We start from the raw sequence: 18,570 nt of genomic DNA on the forward strand, positions 1-18,570 counted from the left end.
CATTCAGCCCAAAGCCGAAGAACCACAGGTCACTAAGTCAGGCAGTATCATAAACAACCTTTATTCTCACACCTCCCTCTACCTGACACGCCCCAACCCTCCTGCTGCATCTGTGCTGATTTCCTCAGACCCATCTTCTAATTCATTCATTTTCTCTTCAGCTGGGTCTAATCTACCTATTAACTCATAAAATTATTTATTTTAATAATTATTGTTTCACTTCAAGAACTTTGAATTTGGGACTTTAAAACATCTCTTTTCATACTGTGCTATTTCTGTTTAATGAATTCTCTTTCCTTTAGCGCTTTTAAAATAGAGCATACCTAATTTTAAAGTCTCTTTATGATGACTCTATCCTCTGCAGTTCTTTGGGGGTCAGTTCTCCCATTTCTGGGCCAGCTTGACTCTCTCTCATGGAGGGGTAGGCTTCCTCATGTGCTCCATTCATTTTGAATTTGAGTTTGCTTTCACGAAACTACCATCTGTGTCCATGCATGAAAGCATCCCTCAGGACCCAGTGGGAGTCCCAGAAAACATAAGGCATATATGGAGAAGGGGATGCAAGTCCCAGGACTGTACTGAGCAGGGGCTGGAACCAGGCTCTCAACAGAAAGCTGGAGCCAGGAAGGAGACGTCCATCCCTGAGAGGGAACATGCCAGAAAAACTGCCCACCCACCCAGGGGCACAGCTTGGAACCAGGGAGCTTGCTCTGGGTGCTGGGCAGAAACTGAGTGGTCCATGTGACACTAGAACCCGAGACTGCACTGCCCAGTCCTCAGAGTGAAGAAAGCCTGAGCCTGGATACTGGGCCAGCTGGATGAATCTGGGTGATGGGCAGATGGGGGTCCGTTGTACTTTTCTTTCTACTTTTTATGTATGTTTAAGATTTTTGTGATAAAAATGTTTATATTAAAAATACTGTAACAAGCTTCTAAGACATATGTATCACTTGGCTTCAATTCCAGCTTCCACTCCAGTTTTTGAGTTCAACTCTTTTATTTCTGGCACCTGGAAATTTCCCTGCTAGCTTTAGCTTTTGAGCTTAGCCAAGCAATATGTTTTAAATATGTTTTTTTGGTGTATTTCAATCGAGCTTCTGCACTAGTTTGGAAAGGGGAGGAAGGCTTTTCATGTCTACTCAATCCGACAAATCAACTGGAAGTCCTTTCCCCTGAACAAACCCTAACTCATCCTTCAAAGCCCCAATCAAATGTCTCCTCCTCTGGGAAGCCGTTCTCCACTTGCTACCAGCCAGAGCCAGGTGCACACTCGCCACCTTCCCCCTGGGGTCCCACGGTCCCCTTTGCCTGGGTGATGATTGGATCACTTGTCCATTCTCATTAGTAGAGAGAATCTGCTTGAGGGCAGGAACTGGCTCTGCAGCAGAGAGTTGTGCAGGGCCTGGTGAACAGTAGGTTCAGCAGCAGCTGCCTGTATAGGTCTAGCCTATGGGGGTTCCTGATTTCCCCAAACAGCCAGACCCATAAGCTGTAATGTGGCTGTGAGCTTTTGGAGACGATGAGCCATGGGAACTCTCACCATGGCCAGAGGCGTGCACACACACACACACACACACACACATACGCTGAGCACACCAAGACGCCAGCCACTCAGACACCTAGAATGCCTCGCAGAGCCCCAGTCCACCTGTGACCATCCAGGCCACCCATGAGCCCGCACCGAGCCGGCAGCCCAGCAGGCCGGCCATGATCTGCAGGACGGCTACCGAAAGTGGGCTCTTCCCGAGCCAGTTCCCATGCTCTGGTCCCAGGGGGAAATAGCAGAGCAGGCCCAGGCCTCCCCCTCAGCCACCCCCACCCCGTCTCCCGGCCCAGCAGCTTCCGGTGCCCGCAGATAGGCAGGCAACCCTGCTGTCAGCCCTTTGATCCGGGCAAGCACCAACAGCAGGCTGGCGCCCTCCACCTAGCTCTGACCTTATCGGGCTTGGGGAACAGACAAATGTCTGGGGCACAGGCCAATTAGGTGACTTGCCTGGTTGCCCAGTCACATCCTGGTCTAGCTCAACCGGCTTCTTGGCCCAGATGGCCGAAGGGGTGAGGACGCTCTGGGGAGCCATGCCAGCCATCTTTCTGGGCCAGGGGTCAGTGGTAGGGTAAGGGCCACAGGGTAAGAGTGGGAGGGTCTCTGGGAGTGCTGGGAACTCTTGCCATGGCCAGCGGCACCCACCCCAAGGACACTCAGGTGCCAGACCCTCAGATGCCAGAATGCCTCCTGGACACCCCAAACCATCCAGGGCCCTCCCCAGCTACCAGGGCTGCACATGCAGAGCTCTGGATCCCAATTCCAGGCCTGCTGCTCCCTCACCAGGAAAGCTTAAGCAAGTCACTGCCCCTCTCTGAACCTATGACTCTTCAGCTGGAAAGTAGAGCTGCTGGAAAGTGGAGCCAATAGAAAGGAGCCTGTGGGATTCTTGGAAGAATCCAACCAGATGACAACTGTGGGGAACTGTCCACCTCTGGCCAGGCCACCAGAAGTCAGTGGGGACTGCTGTGACTCCGCCCCCTCAGGACATAACGTCAGCAGGAACCAGGCTGCCCTGACCCTCACACCTTGCCTTGACGCCCTCCACCCCCATTTTCTCCCTGGGAGGCTGGGCTGGCCCTGACCACACTCAGGGGGTTAAGTGGAGGATGCTTGAAGCGGAGCAGAGCCTCGCTCCAGATTGGCCAGCAAGGCCAAGCCCTGGAAGAAGACGAGGCTCGGGCCAGGTCCCAAGTGGCTCAGGGGCCACGGAAGGAGGGGGCTGGGTGGCTCGGCTCCTCCCGGCCCTTTCCTCACCAGCTTGACAGCCTGTACCCTCCCACGCTCCCATCTGGCCTGAATCCATCTTCCCTTCTGGAAATGCTGGTCACTGCAAGTGCAGAGCCCAGGAAGCTGGATACAGGGACCTGTCCCAGGCCCTAGGAAGGCTGAGGTAGGAGGGAGGGGAAAGAGGAGGGGCTTGGGCTCATGGCCCGGGTGGAGACAGTATCTGCCGGACAGGGGCCTGGCCACCCTTAGGAGGTGCCGGACTACCCAGCCTTGCCCCAGTACAACCTCAGTCAATTCTCACTTTTTAGGACTGAGCCCTGGGGCTGTCATATCCCCTCTCTCTGGGCCCCAAAGACCCCACCTGGGAAATGAGGACAAGCAACCAGGCCCGGCTGAGTGGCTGTGGCATTCTCTGAGCTCACGGAGGCTGTTGCTGTCGAGATCTGGCATAGCACACGCTGGAATGCCACCCAGTCAGGTCAGGCGGGTTCCTGGACCAGCTCACTACAGCCCCCTCCTTCCCAAGACAGCCCCGGCAGGGCCAGGGGTTCATGGTAGCCATCAGGGCTGGAATTCAGATCACAGACCTTCTCCCACATGTCTGAATGGGTCTGGCAGCCAGAGGGACTCCAGGAGCAAGAGGTTCAGAGATAGGAACCAGAAACCAGGCCGGGGTCACACAGCGAGGTCAGGGCCAAATCAGGACCAGGCCTCCTTCCTGCACCCCTGGGATCTGCTCTGGCTCTGAATCTCTGCCCAGGCTTGGGGGTGGCCCACTGAGGGTAGGCCAGCCCAGCCATGGCCAGGGGGAAGACGGGGGAGCTTGGGTTCCAGGGGGCCATGTGGGGGCAGGCCTGGTGCCCCAAGGGTGAGCCAGCAAGAATCTTCAAGGTGGCCTGGGCTGATGGGCCAGGGTAACTGTTTAATGACCTGCCACGTTGCCCAGGCCCAGCTCACAGTCCACATGTTCTCAGGCCCTGCCTCCGGTGGCCCTGAAGCTGAGCAGGCAGCTCAGAAGGCTGGGGTCCGCAGGGAGAAGGGGGACAGGCATCTCAGGCCCAGGTCTAGCCAGGACCCAGAGTCTCAGACTCCTGGCCCCAGGTTTGAGGACCACTCTGGGGCCAACCACATAAGTTTTCTGCTTTGTCATATAAGGTTGATGGCAATGGACATGGGGAAGGAGAATATTTGAAAACAGGATCACAAGGTTCTGACAGCATTCCCAACTTACTGCCCCAAGGAGTTCCCATTTCACCAGCCTCGGGATGGAAGCCAGATCATGGGCCTGCAGCCCCTCCAGCAGGTGTCATCCACCTTGTCACACAAGTAAAGCAACAGACGGTCAGGAAAGGGGCAAAGCCTGTGAGTAGCAACGGTGGGATTCCAATCCAAAGCCCAGGCCCTTTCCAGTGAGTTGGGGCAGGGGACAAGCAAGCTGCTGGAGGATGACTGTCACCAAGAAGCCCAAAATGCCAGGGCCTGGGGAGTGGGGAGGGGCAAGGGGCAGGGGGTGGCTCACCTGACTGCAGTAGGCCAGCACCTCGGTCCTTGACCCCAAAGTGCTGCTGGATGTCCAGAAGGACACCTGGAAGGGAAGACAGAGGCTGCTTACAGCAAACATCTGACAACTGGGTGCCCCCAATTGCCCCGCCCCACCTGCTGCACCCAGTTCCAGCCCAACCTTCTGTCCCACCTCACAGGGCCCAGAGCCTGGCCTCCCATCTATAGAAACCCCAGCACTGCCGTGACCTCCACCCCGCCCAACACAGCCAAGTCACCTTAGGGACCGTTGAGGCCCAGCTTCCCATCTTTCCATCCTGCCTCCACCAGAGCCTCCCACTGACACCCTGGGCATAGGATCCCACCCCATCAAGGGCCTGAGGTGCAGAGATGGACAAGGCTGCTCCTGGGTCAGAGTCCAGTGGGGGCAGCCAAGCCTCCCGTCTGCCAGCCCAGACCTCGGCCCAGACCAGGGGGCTGGGACCAGAGGGTCAGACACAGCCCTGATCTCTGGGGAGACTGCAGAGCCCACTGCCCAGAGAGGGGGCAGGTGTGGTGGGCAGCCGCCAAAAGCTGGGGAAGCCCATTGGCCAGGGAGAGGGCAGGGGCAACTCACAGGAGACACGCCCACTCACAAGCACTTGCACACTTGCACACAAGCACTTGCGCACACACACACACATACTCTCCCAGCTGCCCTCAGGACTACAACCAGGACCCCATTTTCAGACACAGGTGCCAAGATGCAGAGGGCAGCAGCAGAGACATTTTTTTTTTAATCTCAGAAAATTTTATCAAGTATAAAAAGCTTTACACCTATGATACGCTGACATTAGGAGTGATGCTTCTTAAAGAAGTTATACTTTAGGGTTTGATTGTTGGTTTAGAAACCGTGAAGGTTTAGGCTTTCTTTGGTTACAGGCCATGCCTGCCCTGCTCACACATCCCAGCTACCTCTGCCTCTCCCATTAGGACTTGCTATGTCAGTGGGGGCAGCTGGAACAAATAGAAACCACCACCGAAGGCTGCGGATGGACAGAGTGAGCCGTGGCTACATGGGGGTCAGGCCAGCCTCCTGAACCCCTCCCACCTCTCAGAGCCCTCAACCTGGGCTCCTGAGTCACCCCACACCCCCATCCCTCAGACCCCAGGGCCCCTGCCTTGGGCTTATCTTGGAGGCCACAGGCCAGAGCCCCTAACCACAGCACTTGTGCACTGAGCAGGAAGAGGAGAGAAAGGAGGAGACAGGCCCTGTCCTCAGGGACTCCCAGGCTCTTTGTGACAATGACCATGACAGGATTAAAAAAAAAAAACCCTACAAGTTCTCTAATAATACAAAAATTTTCCAATGAAACAAACAAAAAATGATGATGGTTTGCATTATTGAGCATTAAATGCCTCGCTCCTTTAATCCTCATCAACCCCACAGGCTGGCACTATTATCCCACTTGACAGAGGAGGAAACTGAAGCACAGAAGGTAAGGCTGCATACTCAAAGCCACACAAGGGAAACAGAGGGAAGTGGAATCTCCAAGCACTAAATCGTGAGGGTCAATCTGGCCGATGGGCTGGGGGCCAAGAAGGAGGGGAGTAGGGTGCTACTGTCCCTCCCGAGACCAGGACTAGGACGCTGGACGGTTTCCCAGGACACAGGGTCAGACCCGCTCAGGGTCCTAGCAGCCTGACAGCCAAGAGAAGCTGGCCTCCCCCTTGTTAATGCCCAGAGTGGATTTACCATAATTACCCGTAATGAAAAGGCAGTGTGAGGCCCAGTTAATGACTTAATAACCAAGGCCGTCTGGGGCCTTGCCTTGAAGGCAGCAGCTGGAACTCAGACCCAGTAACCTGCTCTGGGGTCTCTGCATGGAGGGGCCACCTAGTGGGACCTCTGAGGTGCCCTGACGTGGCACAGCTGGGCCCAACCTTGGGGAACCGCCACACTCACCTCCCTACCCCACACCCTACTCCTGCACCTGGGCAGGGACACCATCACCTCCCTGGTTGAGACCACCATTCCTCCTAACGTGCAGATCTGATCATATCCCTCTCCCGCTTTGTCACTGTCACCAGTGGCTCCCTAGTGCCTCAAGAGAAGGTCCAGGCCTGTCAACAGGCCACAGGGTCTGCCCCTGCCAACCTCGCCCTACAGTCTCACTTCCCAGGACATCACCCCTACTTGTGGTCCCTCAACTCCACAGACTTCCTCTTCTATCCTGGCACAACTTTGTCACTTTTGCTAATTCCTACCAGCTCTTAAGAACAGGTCAGATGCCTCCTCTTCTGGGAAGCCTTCCCTGATTTCTCCTCCCACTAACCTCAATAGGAAGTTACCCTCACTCCCACCCCTCTCCTGCCCATCCTTGTTTTAGGCCTTGTCACACAGTAGGATGAGTTAGTTCTATAAAGAAGACACAGAGGGACATGGATATGAGCCATGCTGGTATTTATGATTATCATTCCCATTTTACATATGAGGAAAACTGAGGTGCCAAGAAATGAAGTAACATAGGTTGTCTGAGGTGTGGTTAGAACACAGGTCTGTAATCCCAAACCAAAGCTTGTTCTTTGGTAACACTCGTGTAGTTCACTGTTGTCCCCCAGCCCAGGGCCTGGCACCCACCTGGCCCATAGTGGCTGTGACATTGACACATGGACAAGTGTCCACCCCCTCACTAGACCGTGAGCCCCTTGAGGGCAGGGGCCACAGCGAGTCACCTCCAGAACCCAGAACAGGGACTGTCACAATTTAGGTGTTGGATGGACGAGAGGCTGGGTGGGGTAGAGGTGGCAGGTGCATATACAGAGCCCCTGGGCCCTGAAGTGGCATGTGGCTCTACAGTGATAGCAGACTCACTCTCTGGGAGGGAGGCCACATCAAAATGGGCCCCCAAAAGATGTCACGTGTCCACAGCAAATCAAAACACTCATGCTTCCTCCTCAATGACTCCAAGACCCAGCTTTTGCCTCTGCCTCCAGGAAGCCTCCCTTGATTTCCTCTCCCACAAGAGCTCCTGGTAAGAGGGAGGGACATTTCTCCTTATCCAGATTGGCAGCTGAGTCCCCTCACAATTCCTGGGAAGGCCTGGATGGGGTCTAGACCCCAGGACACAGGAAGCTTTGGATGTCGTCTCCCACTCTCTACCCCATCTCCCTGCCTCCCGGAGCCAAGACCTGAGTTCCAAGCAGAAGTTCAGAGAGAACCTCTCCAGGAAGCAGGTCCTTGTGTAGGCCTGAGACTTTCTGGGCTTATTTTCCCTCTTCCGAGCCTGAAACGGGCCATGGCCACAGAGGACCCAAATCCTGCTGGCCACTGGCACGGGAAGCGTGTGTCACAGCCGCTGGGCTGGTCGCCTCAGATTTTCCTCTGGGCTCCAGACTGGTTTGGGCCCACACAGCCCCTCCCTTCTTCACCACAGCCTTATTTTTAGCCTCTTTCCTGGAGGCTGAGGTTTGGGAGGCCACGGGACAGGCCTCACGCCCAGGAGCAGCCTCCCACCTCCCAGGCCACACCCACCCCAACAGTCTCATCAGCCCTGGGGTATACAAAGTGGGGCCCCATTCCATGGCTCACCTCCCAACCCAGGCCTCTCCAGGTAGCCACCCCAAATCCACATCCAGAATCTCCTCTGGCCACAGGTCCTCATCCCCAAGCCAAGAAAACATTCTAGAACAGCAGGAGTAACCTGAACCTTCTCATCCAGTGACCCCAGCCACACTCCCACAAGCTCCCAGGTCTCGCCTCTCGTCCAAGGCCAACTGTCCCTCCTGCTTCCCAGGGATCCCGGCCCTGGTCAGCCTGGGGCCTCTCCCTTCTGCACATCAGCCCACAAACATGCTCACTCCCCTCTCATCCTGGTGGCGAAAGAAGCCCTGACCTGTCCCCTCTACCAGTGGCTCCTTCTGTCTTCTCCCTTCACAGCTGAAGCTCCTGAAAGAGCTCTCTCCCCTCCCCACCTCCATGTCCTCACCTCCATCACTCCCCTGCCCAGCCACCTCCTGGCAGCTCAGTCCCACAGCCTCTTCCCATCCTTCACTTTCCCATCCACCTGGACTCAGTCCACAGCTCCACCACTTGGTCCCCACTTCCTGGGCAGCACCACCTGGGAGCTGGGGGTGTCATCTCGGTGCTGGCCGCTCTGGGAGTCTCACACCTGCTCTCACCCCTACACTCCCATAGCCCCATGAACTCTGGTCCCCAGGCCCCAGCGAGCCTCTGTCCTCCACGCCACCGGCCTCCTCCCTGGGCTCCTGCCTCCAGCCTCTCCTGGCTGGCCCAGCATCCCCTCTGCAGCCCACTCTCACGGGCACTTATGGATCGCCTCCGAAGTTCCAAGCCCTGGGATGAGGCTCTAGGGAACACAAGATGGTTTCTGGACTCAAAGAGCTGATGCTGTGGCCCTGTTTGCTGGCCCTGGCTGGGCCCTAGAATCACCCACGAATTCTTCAAAATCTACTGGACCAGGCCCCTGATGCAGTAATACTACCACCAGCAACAACAACAACAGCAATGCAATTATTATCAGCAGCTACCATGTGTTGAGTGCTTATCATGTGCCAGAAATTGTTCTAAGAGTTTTACTAATATTAGCTCATTGCATACAGCCACCCAGTAACTCTCACTGGCTCCCTATTGCCACCCAAATAAAGCCCAGACTCCTACATTTGAGGCTCCCATGATCTGGTCCAGAGTCTCCCCTATACACACACACAGGCATGCATACACACACACTAAGCTCCAGGCAAAGGGGAATGCCACTGATCTTTCACCTCCCTGGACCCTCATCCCATCCTGTGTAAAATAGAGAGACTAGGATGATCAGTGGTACCCAAAGCTGCCTAACAGTCCCAGTCACCTTGAGGGAGGGTGCTTGTTAAAATACGGCTTCCCAGGCCCCTCTCCAGAGCTGGGGCCCCAGAATCTCCTGTTTGAACGTGCTGCCTCCATGACGGAAAACCACCAGCCAGGCTGACCTAAGGCCCCCTAAGACTTTGCACAACCGCCTGCAGGCCCCGGAAGCTTCACTGCAGCCACACCCTCTTCCTGGAATGTCTGCCTCTACCTGTTAAGATCAGCCTCCTCCTCCAGGGCCCAGGTCCAAGGTCACCTTTGGCAGGACAGGGTGCCCTCCAACCCCCTTCTCTGAGGCTCTTGGTGACGGGCACCCCTGGAGCTGGGTGGGGTCTGAAGCTGACTCACCCAGCTGGCTGATCACAAAGGTCCATGATGTGGCACCATCACTGCTGGCCCAGGGACATCACTGGCCTCCTCCTCTCTCCCCTGCTGACATCACGGAGTCCTTGCCAAGGCCAAGGTGCGAGAGGAAACCCCCTGCTCAGGCCAGCCCCAGAAGCGAGGAATGAACAGCATGGCTCTGAAATCTCTTCCTGCCTAATTAGCTGGTACAGGCCACCCAGTGCTTGGGTTCACGCAGCCCTCATCGCCCCCATGTTCACCCTGCCCAAGGGTCCCTCAGTGCAGCAGGCAGCTTAGCTGAGTTCTCAAGAGCATGGACTCCAGAGCCAGACCATCTGGGTTCAAATCCAGGTTTCTCTACTGTTCCTGCAGTGTGACCTTTGACAAGTTACTTAACCTCTCTGTGCCCGTTTTCGCCTATGTCAAATGGCTTAATTTTAAAGCCTGCTTTTCTCCAGAATAGAAACAGATCCTGGAAAGATGAGGTCTGGGTATCTGAAGGGAGGGCTGCGCCTGCCATGGGCCAGGTCTTTTAAAGGGATCCTGGTCCTCCTGTGGAGGCCTTGGTGCTGGACCCTCTGGGAGTCTCACCCCTGCTCCAAAGCTCGGCTGCAACTCCCACCCTGGTAATTACAGGGGCCGGGGGGCCTGGCTCCGCTGGCCTGGATGGCTAAGCTTGGGAACCCACAGCCTGGCCCTGCCGGCACCCCCAGCAGGCTGAGGGGACAGGGCCAAGGCAGCCCCTGAGCCGGGGACTCTGGCTTTCAATCACACACACTCATGCCCCCTCCCACCCCCAAGCTCCCACAGGCAAGATCCTGACCCCATCCCTCAAGGACAAGTTGAATGACCTCCAGGGGCATCTGGCTCCTCCATTCAGGCTCCAGGTACCCATCTGAGGAGTGGCCCAGGGTCCCAATACATCTTTGCTGAGCCCGTTCCTGAGCCTCAATTGCATTTGTTCTACACATGCCAATCTTCCCCTTGCCACCCCACAAAACTGGGTCATTCACATCAGTACAGTCTCGCAGTCCTCTCTGCAGGGACCACAAGGATGAGATCCCCAGCCCAGAGCCTCAGCCTCTCAGAGAGATCCCCCCCCCCTTTCCAGAGACCCTGCACTCTGAACTCGCTGCCTCCAGAGCACTGCAGCTAAAGACCCTGCTGCCCCAAGAGGCACCACCCCCAGAGCCCAGAGAGCCCTCCATGCTCCCCACCAAGTCTCTGTGCCCAGAGTGGGCGGGGACGGGCAGCCCGGCCTCCGTCCTGTGGTTATAGTCTATCATTTGGGGCCAGCTTTCCTGGAACCAGGCTCTGCCTTAGCAATTTGGGGACTTTGTGCAGCCACTCCTTGCCCAGCTCAGCCTCCTCAGCTCTGTGCTGGCCCAGGGAGTCCCGAGACCACTAGGGCCCAGGGACAAGGTGGCCACACCCTTATCCTGAAACATGGAGGGTGCAGCCGGGGTGGCCACAGGCAGAGGATAAGGCAGGGGTAAGGGGTGGGGAGGGGGGGAAGAGATAAGAGACCTCAGACCCGCAAATCTCAAGTCCACAAATGCTCAGCCTTCTCCCAGTGTACTGCTTCAGGAGCCCTGAGAGACCAGGGACTCTCACTCCCACTTCTCAGAAGGAAAACAGATTCCAAAAGGTGAATGAGCAGGAGGCCGCCCGACAAGGCCAGAGCTAGGCTGAGCTGGCCTCCCAGCTCCAGAGCTGGCCTACGTGCCCTCCTTTCACTCCAAGCCCCCCGAGAGTCTGAGGCCAGTCCCCTCTCAACACACACACCAGTTGCCCTCATTTGGCAGCTAGAAACAGTTGTGTGACCAAGTAACACCACCCCTCTCCAGACACAGCCTTTTACAGTTTACAAAGCCTAATCATGCTCCTTGGCTCCTGGAACTGTGGTCAGGAAACCCACGCTTGGCAGTGCAGGGACAGCAAAGACCTCGTGGAACTATCAGTTGGGGGAGGGGGAGCGTGTGCAGGGGGAGACCCCAGCTAGGTCTCCATGAGGGCAAAGAACTGTGGGGGATGCTAGGACAGCACCCCATCCCTAGCCTCCAAGCTCTGGCCAGTGCATTGTTCCTGCTTATTTCTTGCGCTCATGTAAATGCTTCCACCGCAGCTAAATCTCCTCCAAGAGCCCTTTCCCCCAAACTCCCAGCCACCAGGAGATGACCAGGCCCTGAACAGACCACTGCAGACCAGCGCCCTGCTTCACACCTCCTCGCTGTGCATCCTGTGCCCACCCCTTTATCTCGAGTGTCCTGTCTCCAGAAGAGACAGGGCAAAGCTGCCACTTGACTGTATAGAAGCTGCTCTGCCCAGCTTGGGGTGGGGGCAGGGAGGCCCAAGAGCTGGGCAGACAGAGACCGCTGCTGCCCACTTCCTCTCATTTCCTTCCCGGAGACGCGAGGCCCTGTACTTCCCTGTGTGCCCTGGTCAGGACGAAAGGGCAGCACCAGCCAGCACCAGAGAAGCCTTGGCCTCAGCACAGGAGGTTGGAGGGCTGGCCTTTATCCGGGGCTGTCCAAACCTACAACTCCCCTCAAGCCCAGAAGGATGGGCTTTGGGAGTCAGGCAGAGCTGGGTGGATCCCAACTCTGCCACTCCATCAGCCTGTGCCATCTCCCCATGCATGCTGGGTTTACAGAGAGGACCAGGCTCTCCCCTCGAAGGCTGGAGGGAAAGGGTCACCCTACGCAGGGATAGGTGCTGGTTTGGATGCAGAACAGACTACAATGGAAAACCAGGAGCTAGGCCCTGACTCAGCCCAGAGAGCTGGGGAAGGCTTTCTGGAAAGAAGGCAGAAGCACTGCCAAGATCTGCCAGGGGAAACTGAGGTTGGCTGCTGCAACTCCTGGGGAACAGACCTAGTTATCCTTGAGGAGAGGGGTGCAGGCAGAGCTGCAGACCAGCAGCCAAGAGTTCCTGAGACCAAGTGCCCCAAGCTACCTTTGGCCACAGTGAGGGAGGGAGAACACCATCTCTCATGGATTCAGGGCCCAGAGAGGGTCAGGACCTGCCTCAGGTCACACAGCAAGTCTGGCAAAGCCGGGAACAAGAAGCTCAGCCCAGGAGACCTTGAGGGCCCAATAGGAAGCCCAGGCCTGGGAGCCTGGGAATCAGACCAGTCTTCTCTTTGCCTCCCTCACTATACTCAGGACTTCAGGCCCCCATGGCCAGGCAGAAACGAAAGCTACTTCCTGTCTGGGGAAGGGATGAGGAGCTCCCCCTCTCTGAAGGCAGCCTCACTCTCAGAGCAGGCTACAACCTGCAGCCCTGCAGCTTCCCTGCCCCATTCACAAAATGAGAAACTGAGGTGCGCCCAGGGAGGTAACTGGCTCTGAGCCCCAGACTAAGGTAGTAAATTTCAAGGCACTTCCTCTGACAGGTCAACGGCACAGCGGAGGTGCTGTCAGGACCAGCGGCAGGTGCCTGAGGAGGAAGAAGATCAAGGAAGTGGGCAGCTGACAGTTAGTCACTTGGGCACTGACATTCCAGGCCAGCCCAGCGGCTCACCTGGTGCTGACTCTGCCAGGCCAGCACTCTGGAATGCAGCCCTGGGACACCCCGCCCCTCAGACCTTAGCAGGGAGTTCCCCCACAGTGAAGACGTGGCACGGCCAGGGTAGGGACACCGCTGGGGACAGGGCAGGGGATGTTGTCTATGCTCATTCTTAGAGATAACTACAGGCCCAGGGCCTGGCTCAGCTTCAGCCACCCAGGGGACCCTGCACAGGGCCCTCAGCCTCAGTTTCCCCTGTCAGCTCCAGACAGGCTTAACCTGGCAGATAAAAAAGAGCCAAGAGGAAAGTGAACCCCAGCCTGGCACCAAAGGGGGCTGGCAGCTCCCTCCCTCTGCACCCAACTCAGCTGTATGGGGAAGCCCCCAAGCCCTGCCAGGCCTGCGTTCCCAGCCGGGCCCCTGTGCTCCTCCCTCCTTCCAGGTTTCTGTTAGTGAGGGGTTGTCATGGCTACCAGTCTCAGCTTCTTTGGCAGAAAAGGACTCCCCAGGGCCAGGCTCTGCCTTTCCTCACCAGCCCCCTCCCCATCAACTCCCAGTGCCCAATCTGCCATGGACTGGGCCAAACGAAAGGAAAATGGGTCTCAGGAAGGGAACAGATGTCCCAGAGAAGTTGGGGAAGGATCTCAGTTCTCAAATAGTCAATCGCCGACACAAATAGGGCACCGAGCTGCTCCCCTTTGCTGAGCCAAACGTTGCCACCAACACCCCAAGCTCTGCTTCAGTTTTGCAGATGGAAGAATGGAAACCCAAGAGCAGAGGCAGCCCTGGCACCAGGAGCTAGGAAGAAGGGGCCCAGAACCCTTGCCTGCAGGGCTGCCTCCTGCTCTTGACCCAGCAGCCACAAGCAGGCTCAGGATGCGGAGTGGGTGGCTGCCAGGCTGGTAGGGGCTGGGAAAGCAGGACCCATGTGCCCTAGGGGAGCTTAAACTGCCTTGGCTAAACTGAACTGAAATCCATCCGCCCAGAAGGGCTTCTGCCATGGCCAGCAGAGCCCCCATGTTTCCAGGCCAGGAGCAGGGGTCACGCCCCTGCTTCCACCTGAGGCTCCTGCAGCTGGAAAGATTGCTGCACTGAATGTGTGCATATGTGTGTGTGTGTGGGGGGGGGGTCTGGTCCCACTCTGTCCCGCCGAGTGACCTCGGACAAGTGCCTGCATTCCCTGGGAGTCAGTGTCCCTATCTGCACAAGGGGGTGGAGAGAAGGGCTCAGCCAAGGTTTTTGGACTATCTCAATTACATCCAACCCAAGCAAGGCAGGAGCGGAAGCCTGGCCCTCCTCACCTGCTTCTGATACCTGCTGCCCTCAGGGGCTTCTCATGTGGGGAGGAGAAGCCATAATTAACTGGATCACTGGGTGGCTCTGGGAATGCCAGGACAAAGACAGCAGTTCCTGGAGTTCCCAGGATGGAGACCAGACCTGATAGAGAGGGGAGGAATCTGCCAAGGTGTCCTGAAAAAGCTGTCATAAATGGAGGAAAAGGGGAAGGCTCTGGTGGCCTGGGGCACAGCTTGAACACAGGCATGGCAGAGACAGCAGCTGACATTTTTAAAGCTCCCCTAGGAGTCTGGACTTGCACCAGGTGCTTAGACGCATTCTCATTTACTCCACACAACCTGGGAGGTGGAAAGGAGCACATTCTCACACAGATGGCTCAGGTGATGCCCCCAAGGTCACACCGCTGGTAAGCCGAAGAGCCTGGACTCGAACACTAGCATCAAAGACTCTAGGCCTGTGCTGTCCCCCAGGGTGGCCCGAGCCACAGTGGCTACTGAGCACCTGAAAAGCACCAGTCCAAACTGACAAGGGCTGTGAATGTGAAACCCACACTGGATTTTGAAGGCTAAGTATGAAAAAAATAAGGTACAATATCCCTTTACTAATTTTCAAATGGATTACATGTAGAAATAAAACTATGTTGGATATATTGAGTTAAATAAAATACTAATTAACTTCACTTGTTTTCTTTTTTAATGTGGCTACTAGGAAATTTTAAATTATATATGTGGTTTGCATTATATTCTTTTGGGACAGAGCTGGTCTAGACCACAAAGACAGAGATGTACAGACGGATTTAAGGGAAGAGAGCGAGGATCCATCCCATTTTTTGATGGGGGAGCTGGGGCCACAGGACTCAGAGGCCAGGGGGGCTGGACATGGAAGGTGTATACACAGCAGAGTGTCCACGTCCCCACCTCTGCCCCCATTGGGCCAGCCAGCAACAGGTGGACTTGGGCCTGGGAAGTCCACTCTCCTGGCCCCCAGCACAAGACACTACAAGTCATAGTGGTTGCCATGGAGACAGTAAATGTTCCTAAAAACTGACCTTCGGGGGTAGGGAGGGAGTCTACCATAAAGAGAAAGAGATGGAGCCAGGCTTATCCGGAGAGGAAATCTGTGTTGCTTGTGTGTGTGTCAGATGGGGGGGCAGGGCGGCACATGAGCTCCCGCCCCTGGCTGGGGCTGGGAGGGATGCACGGCCCAGCTGGGTGTTTGCACAGGGGTTTCCGGGCCTTCCTCCCTACAGACCCACTCCCCTCTTACCAATTCACCAGAAATGTCCTATCTTGTTCCCCCATTCGGATATTCTGACTCTGGGACCCAAGACGGGGTGGGGCAGATAAGCACCAGGCCTCCCGATCCTACTCTCCACACTCCCTCCCAGCCCCTGGCAGAGTTAGTTCCCCTAAGAATGTCAGAGGGGGTGGCCTGGGGCCGGAAAAAACAAGTTGGAAAGTGTTACAGTGCCAAAAGCATCACCATTCATTCCTTAGCTGAGAGAGGGTGGGAAAACCCTTCCCAGGCAGAGGCTTACTGGGAGAGCTAACGCCAGCTTTGTCATCCACTCACTGGGTCATCTAGGACAAGGGCCATACAGGGGCTCTGGTTTACCCATCTGTATATAGATGCCTATTTTGCACGGTGTGCGGGTCCCCAGTGTTCTCTGATTTCTCCCCACAGGGTGGCACCTAAGCTCCCAGTCCTAGGCAGCATGACACACATGCATGACAAGGACTGGTGCACCTGGGTGGCATGCAGTGTTCCTAATCCCCCAGACCAAAGTAAGGGTCTCTTGGGGACAACCTAGAGTACCTAGAACCAAGAAGCCTCTAGTATCCTCTTCCACCTCCCTGGGGCGGAGGGCAGAGCCAAGGGCTTTCAAAGCCAGGGGAAGGGGGAGCAGCAGCAGCCTCTGTTTTCCCATCAGAGTTCTCCCCTTCCATTTGACAGAGGGGGAGACTGAGGCCCAGAGAAGGGGACCCCAGTGGAATGTGATAGGTGACCACTCAGGTAGACATTATGCCAGGACTCTCTTCTCTCAATTGTCCCAAAGTTCTATTTAGAGTTTGTCCAAAATTTCTCCTGTTTTGTTTTTGTAACTAAACTGTGGTTGGGCAGGTTCTGGGCCAACATACCAGGTACTCAGTCATTTCTCACCTCCCGCAGGGAGCCCCCACCTATGTGAGCCTGGCCAGAGTCCTTTTCTCTCAAGGCTGCACCATTTCTACCCAGGGACAGCTCAACTTGGGCGAGTCACTATCCCCAGACCCCTGGGAAGTGGGGGAGGAGGGCAAGCAGAACGGAACCCTAGAACCCCATCATGCATTCTCAAAGGGCCCAGAGATCAACAACCTCACAAATGCAGAAAGAGACCTAGACACAAGCTAAGACTAGCCCAAGGTCACACACAAATCATCTTAGGGGCAAAGCCTGGGCTAGAACCCGGTAGTTCTATCCACCCCCACCCCATCCCCAAGGCTGGTTCCCAGAGAAGCTCAGAGAGGATGAATCCACCCCTCTCTAGTCCCAGTGGCCTGTGCCCTGCCCCAGGCCCCGAGCTCCATGCAGCAGGGGGGAGGCGTCTTCAGGCCTCTAGCCAGGGCCAGCTGCAAACCGCATCCTGGGTCCCCAGGCGCCGCGGACCCGCCCCGCCCCTCCCTCCGCTCCCCGCAGCCCAGAGTCTTTGTCAGCCACGCGTTCACACGCTCACACACACATCCGCGCTGCCACGCGCGCACACACTCGGTCTCCCTGGCGCACACCCGCAAGGGGCGCACGCACTCGTCGCACGCACGCAGCGGGGGTGGAGGGACCGAGGAAGGAAGGAACTGACGGGCCACGGACGGACAGACGGCCTGGGCTGGGGGAGGGGGAGGAGAGGCCCGGGAACCTACGGCTGGAGCGGGAGGGGGTGCGGAGGCAAGAACACAGAGAGACGCAGAGGAGACTCTCGAGAAGAGGACAACGGATGGGACGTCAAGGGCTGGGCTGCTCCACGGGTGGGGGCTCCCCCAGTCCGTGACCCTGAGGGCTGGTGGGGAGTCTCTGGATTGGACCCGTGTGAGTACGGGGGCATCACTTGCCCAGTTGGTGCCTGGGCAGACGGTCCTTTGGGAACCCCACGTAGGACTTGGATACAGGAGGCCTGAGACCAAAGGATCCCCAGGGTACCTCGAGACGGGGGTCCTGACCCTAGGGTTGGGTGGGGCACTCGCTCACCTGCCACGGTGTACCTGTCCAGGTAGTTGAGCACATTGCCCAAGCTGAGGATGGCGGCGGCTGCCCCCCGCCCGCGGCCCAAGCTGGCCGGTTTGGGCTGCTGCGCGCCGGGGCCCTTAGCAGCAGCAGCGCAGCCGGGGGTGCCGGAGGGGCCAGGTGCGGCCCGCCTCACGCTGCCGGACAGCGTCTGCACCTCATCGTCCGGGGCCGCGACTCCAGCGCCGCCGGCGCCCCGCGCCCCGCAGCAGCCGCCACCAACAGCCCCTCTTTGCGCCCCCCGGCGCCGGCGCCGCCGCTCCGCGTCTGCCTCCTCCTCCTCCGCGCCGCCCGCCGCCACCGAGGCGCATTCCAGGCACATCATGCCGGCCGGGATCGGGGCGGCGGGGGGCGCGGGGGGCCCGGGGCCCAGCTCGGGCCCGCTCAGTGCGTGCGTAAACCGCGGAGCCGCTGCTGCACCATCCCGTCGGCTCCTGCACTCCGGCCCGGGCTGCGGCGCTGCCACCCTTCAGCCCGATGCGCCGCTGTTGCCGCGGCGGCTGACAGCTGCGCTGCGCCCCGCCCCGCCCCGCCCCGCCCACCAGGTCCGCGCCCAATCAGCTCCAAGCTCAGGCTAAGCCCCGCCCCGCACGTGCTGCCCGGGGGGCTGGGGGTGCCAGGCCGCAGAGCCCCGCCCTCCCGACAGAGGCGGAGTACTGCTGGAGCCGCTCGACCGCCGAGGTCCGCGAGGACTGGGAGAGGGGTGCGGGAAGCTCCGGGGCCGGGCGGGGTGAGGGGAGCAGGACTCCCCAGCACCTGCTTAATGCCCTGCCCCCGAATCCCTGCCACGGGGATGGGCTCCTGGCGGAGACTGGAAGACCGCTGACAGCTCGGGCCCAGGATCTTTGGACATCCTGGAGAGAGGGTCTCAGACGGCTTAAGACAGGCGCGTCTGTTCCAGAACCTGTGGCCGTTCCAACAGCTACCCAGCCGCCCTTGTTTAATCAGTTCAGGCGGTGCTGCGTAAGAACCAAGAAGCATGGAAGGTGGCAGCTTGGCCCAGGATCCAGGCCTCTGCGAGCCCAGAAGGCTGTGTTGCCTA

The 18,570-nt window shown here is 57.6% G+C and overlaps 1 protein-coding gene across 6 annotated transcripts in view; it reads right to left on the minus strand.

The window, feature by feature from the left end:
* The window catches only part of SPNS2 (sphingolipid transporter 2), a 36,832-nt gene extending 18,833 nt beyond the window's left edge, over positions 1-17,999 (minus strand). For all 6 annotated transcript variants that reach the window (XR_005212658.1, XR_005212657.1, XM_037808850.1 and 3 more), the window contains exons 1-2: positions 17,493-17,999; positions 4,293-4,358 (exon numbers count right to left, since the gene is read on the minus strand). Coding sequence is in view for 4 of the 6 variants with exons in the window: in XM_037808850.1 (XP_037664778.1) it covers positions 4,293-4,358; positions 17,493-17,853 (427 nt within the window). In the remaining 2 variants the exon portion in view is untranslated. The remainder of the gene's footprint in view (positions 1-4,292; positions 4,359-17,492) is intronic.
* Positions 18,000-18,570: the final 571 nt, after the last annotated feature.

The sequence above is a fragment of the Choloepus didactylus genome, chromosome 18 (genome assembly GCF_015220235.1).
Source record: "Choloepus didactylus isolate mChoDid1 chromosome 18, mChoDid1.pri, whole genome shotgun sequence".
NCBI classification, from domain to species: Eukaryota; Metazoa; Chordata; class Mammalia; order Pilosa; family Megalonychidae; genus Choloepus; species Choloepus didactylus.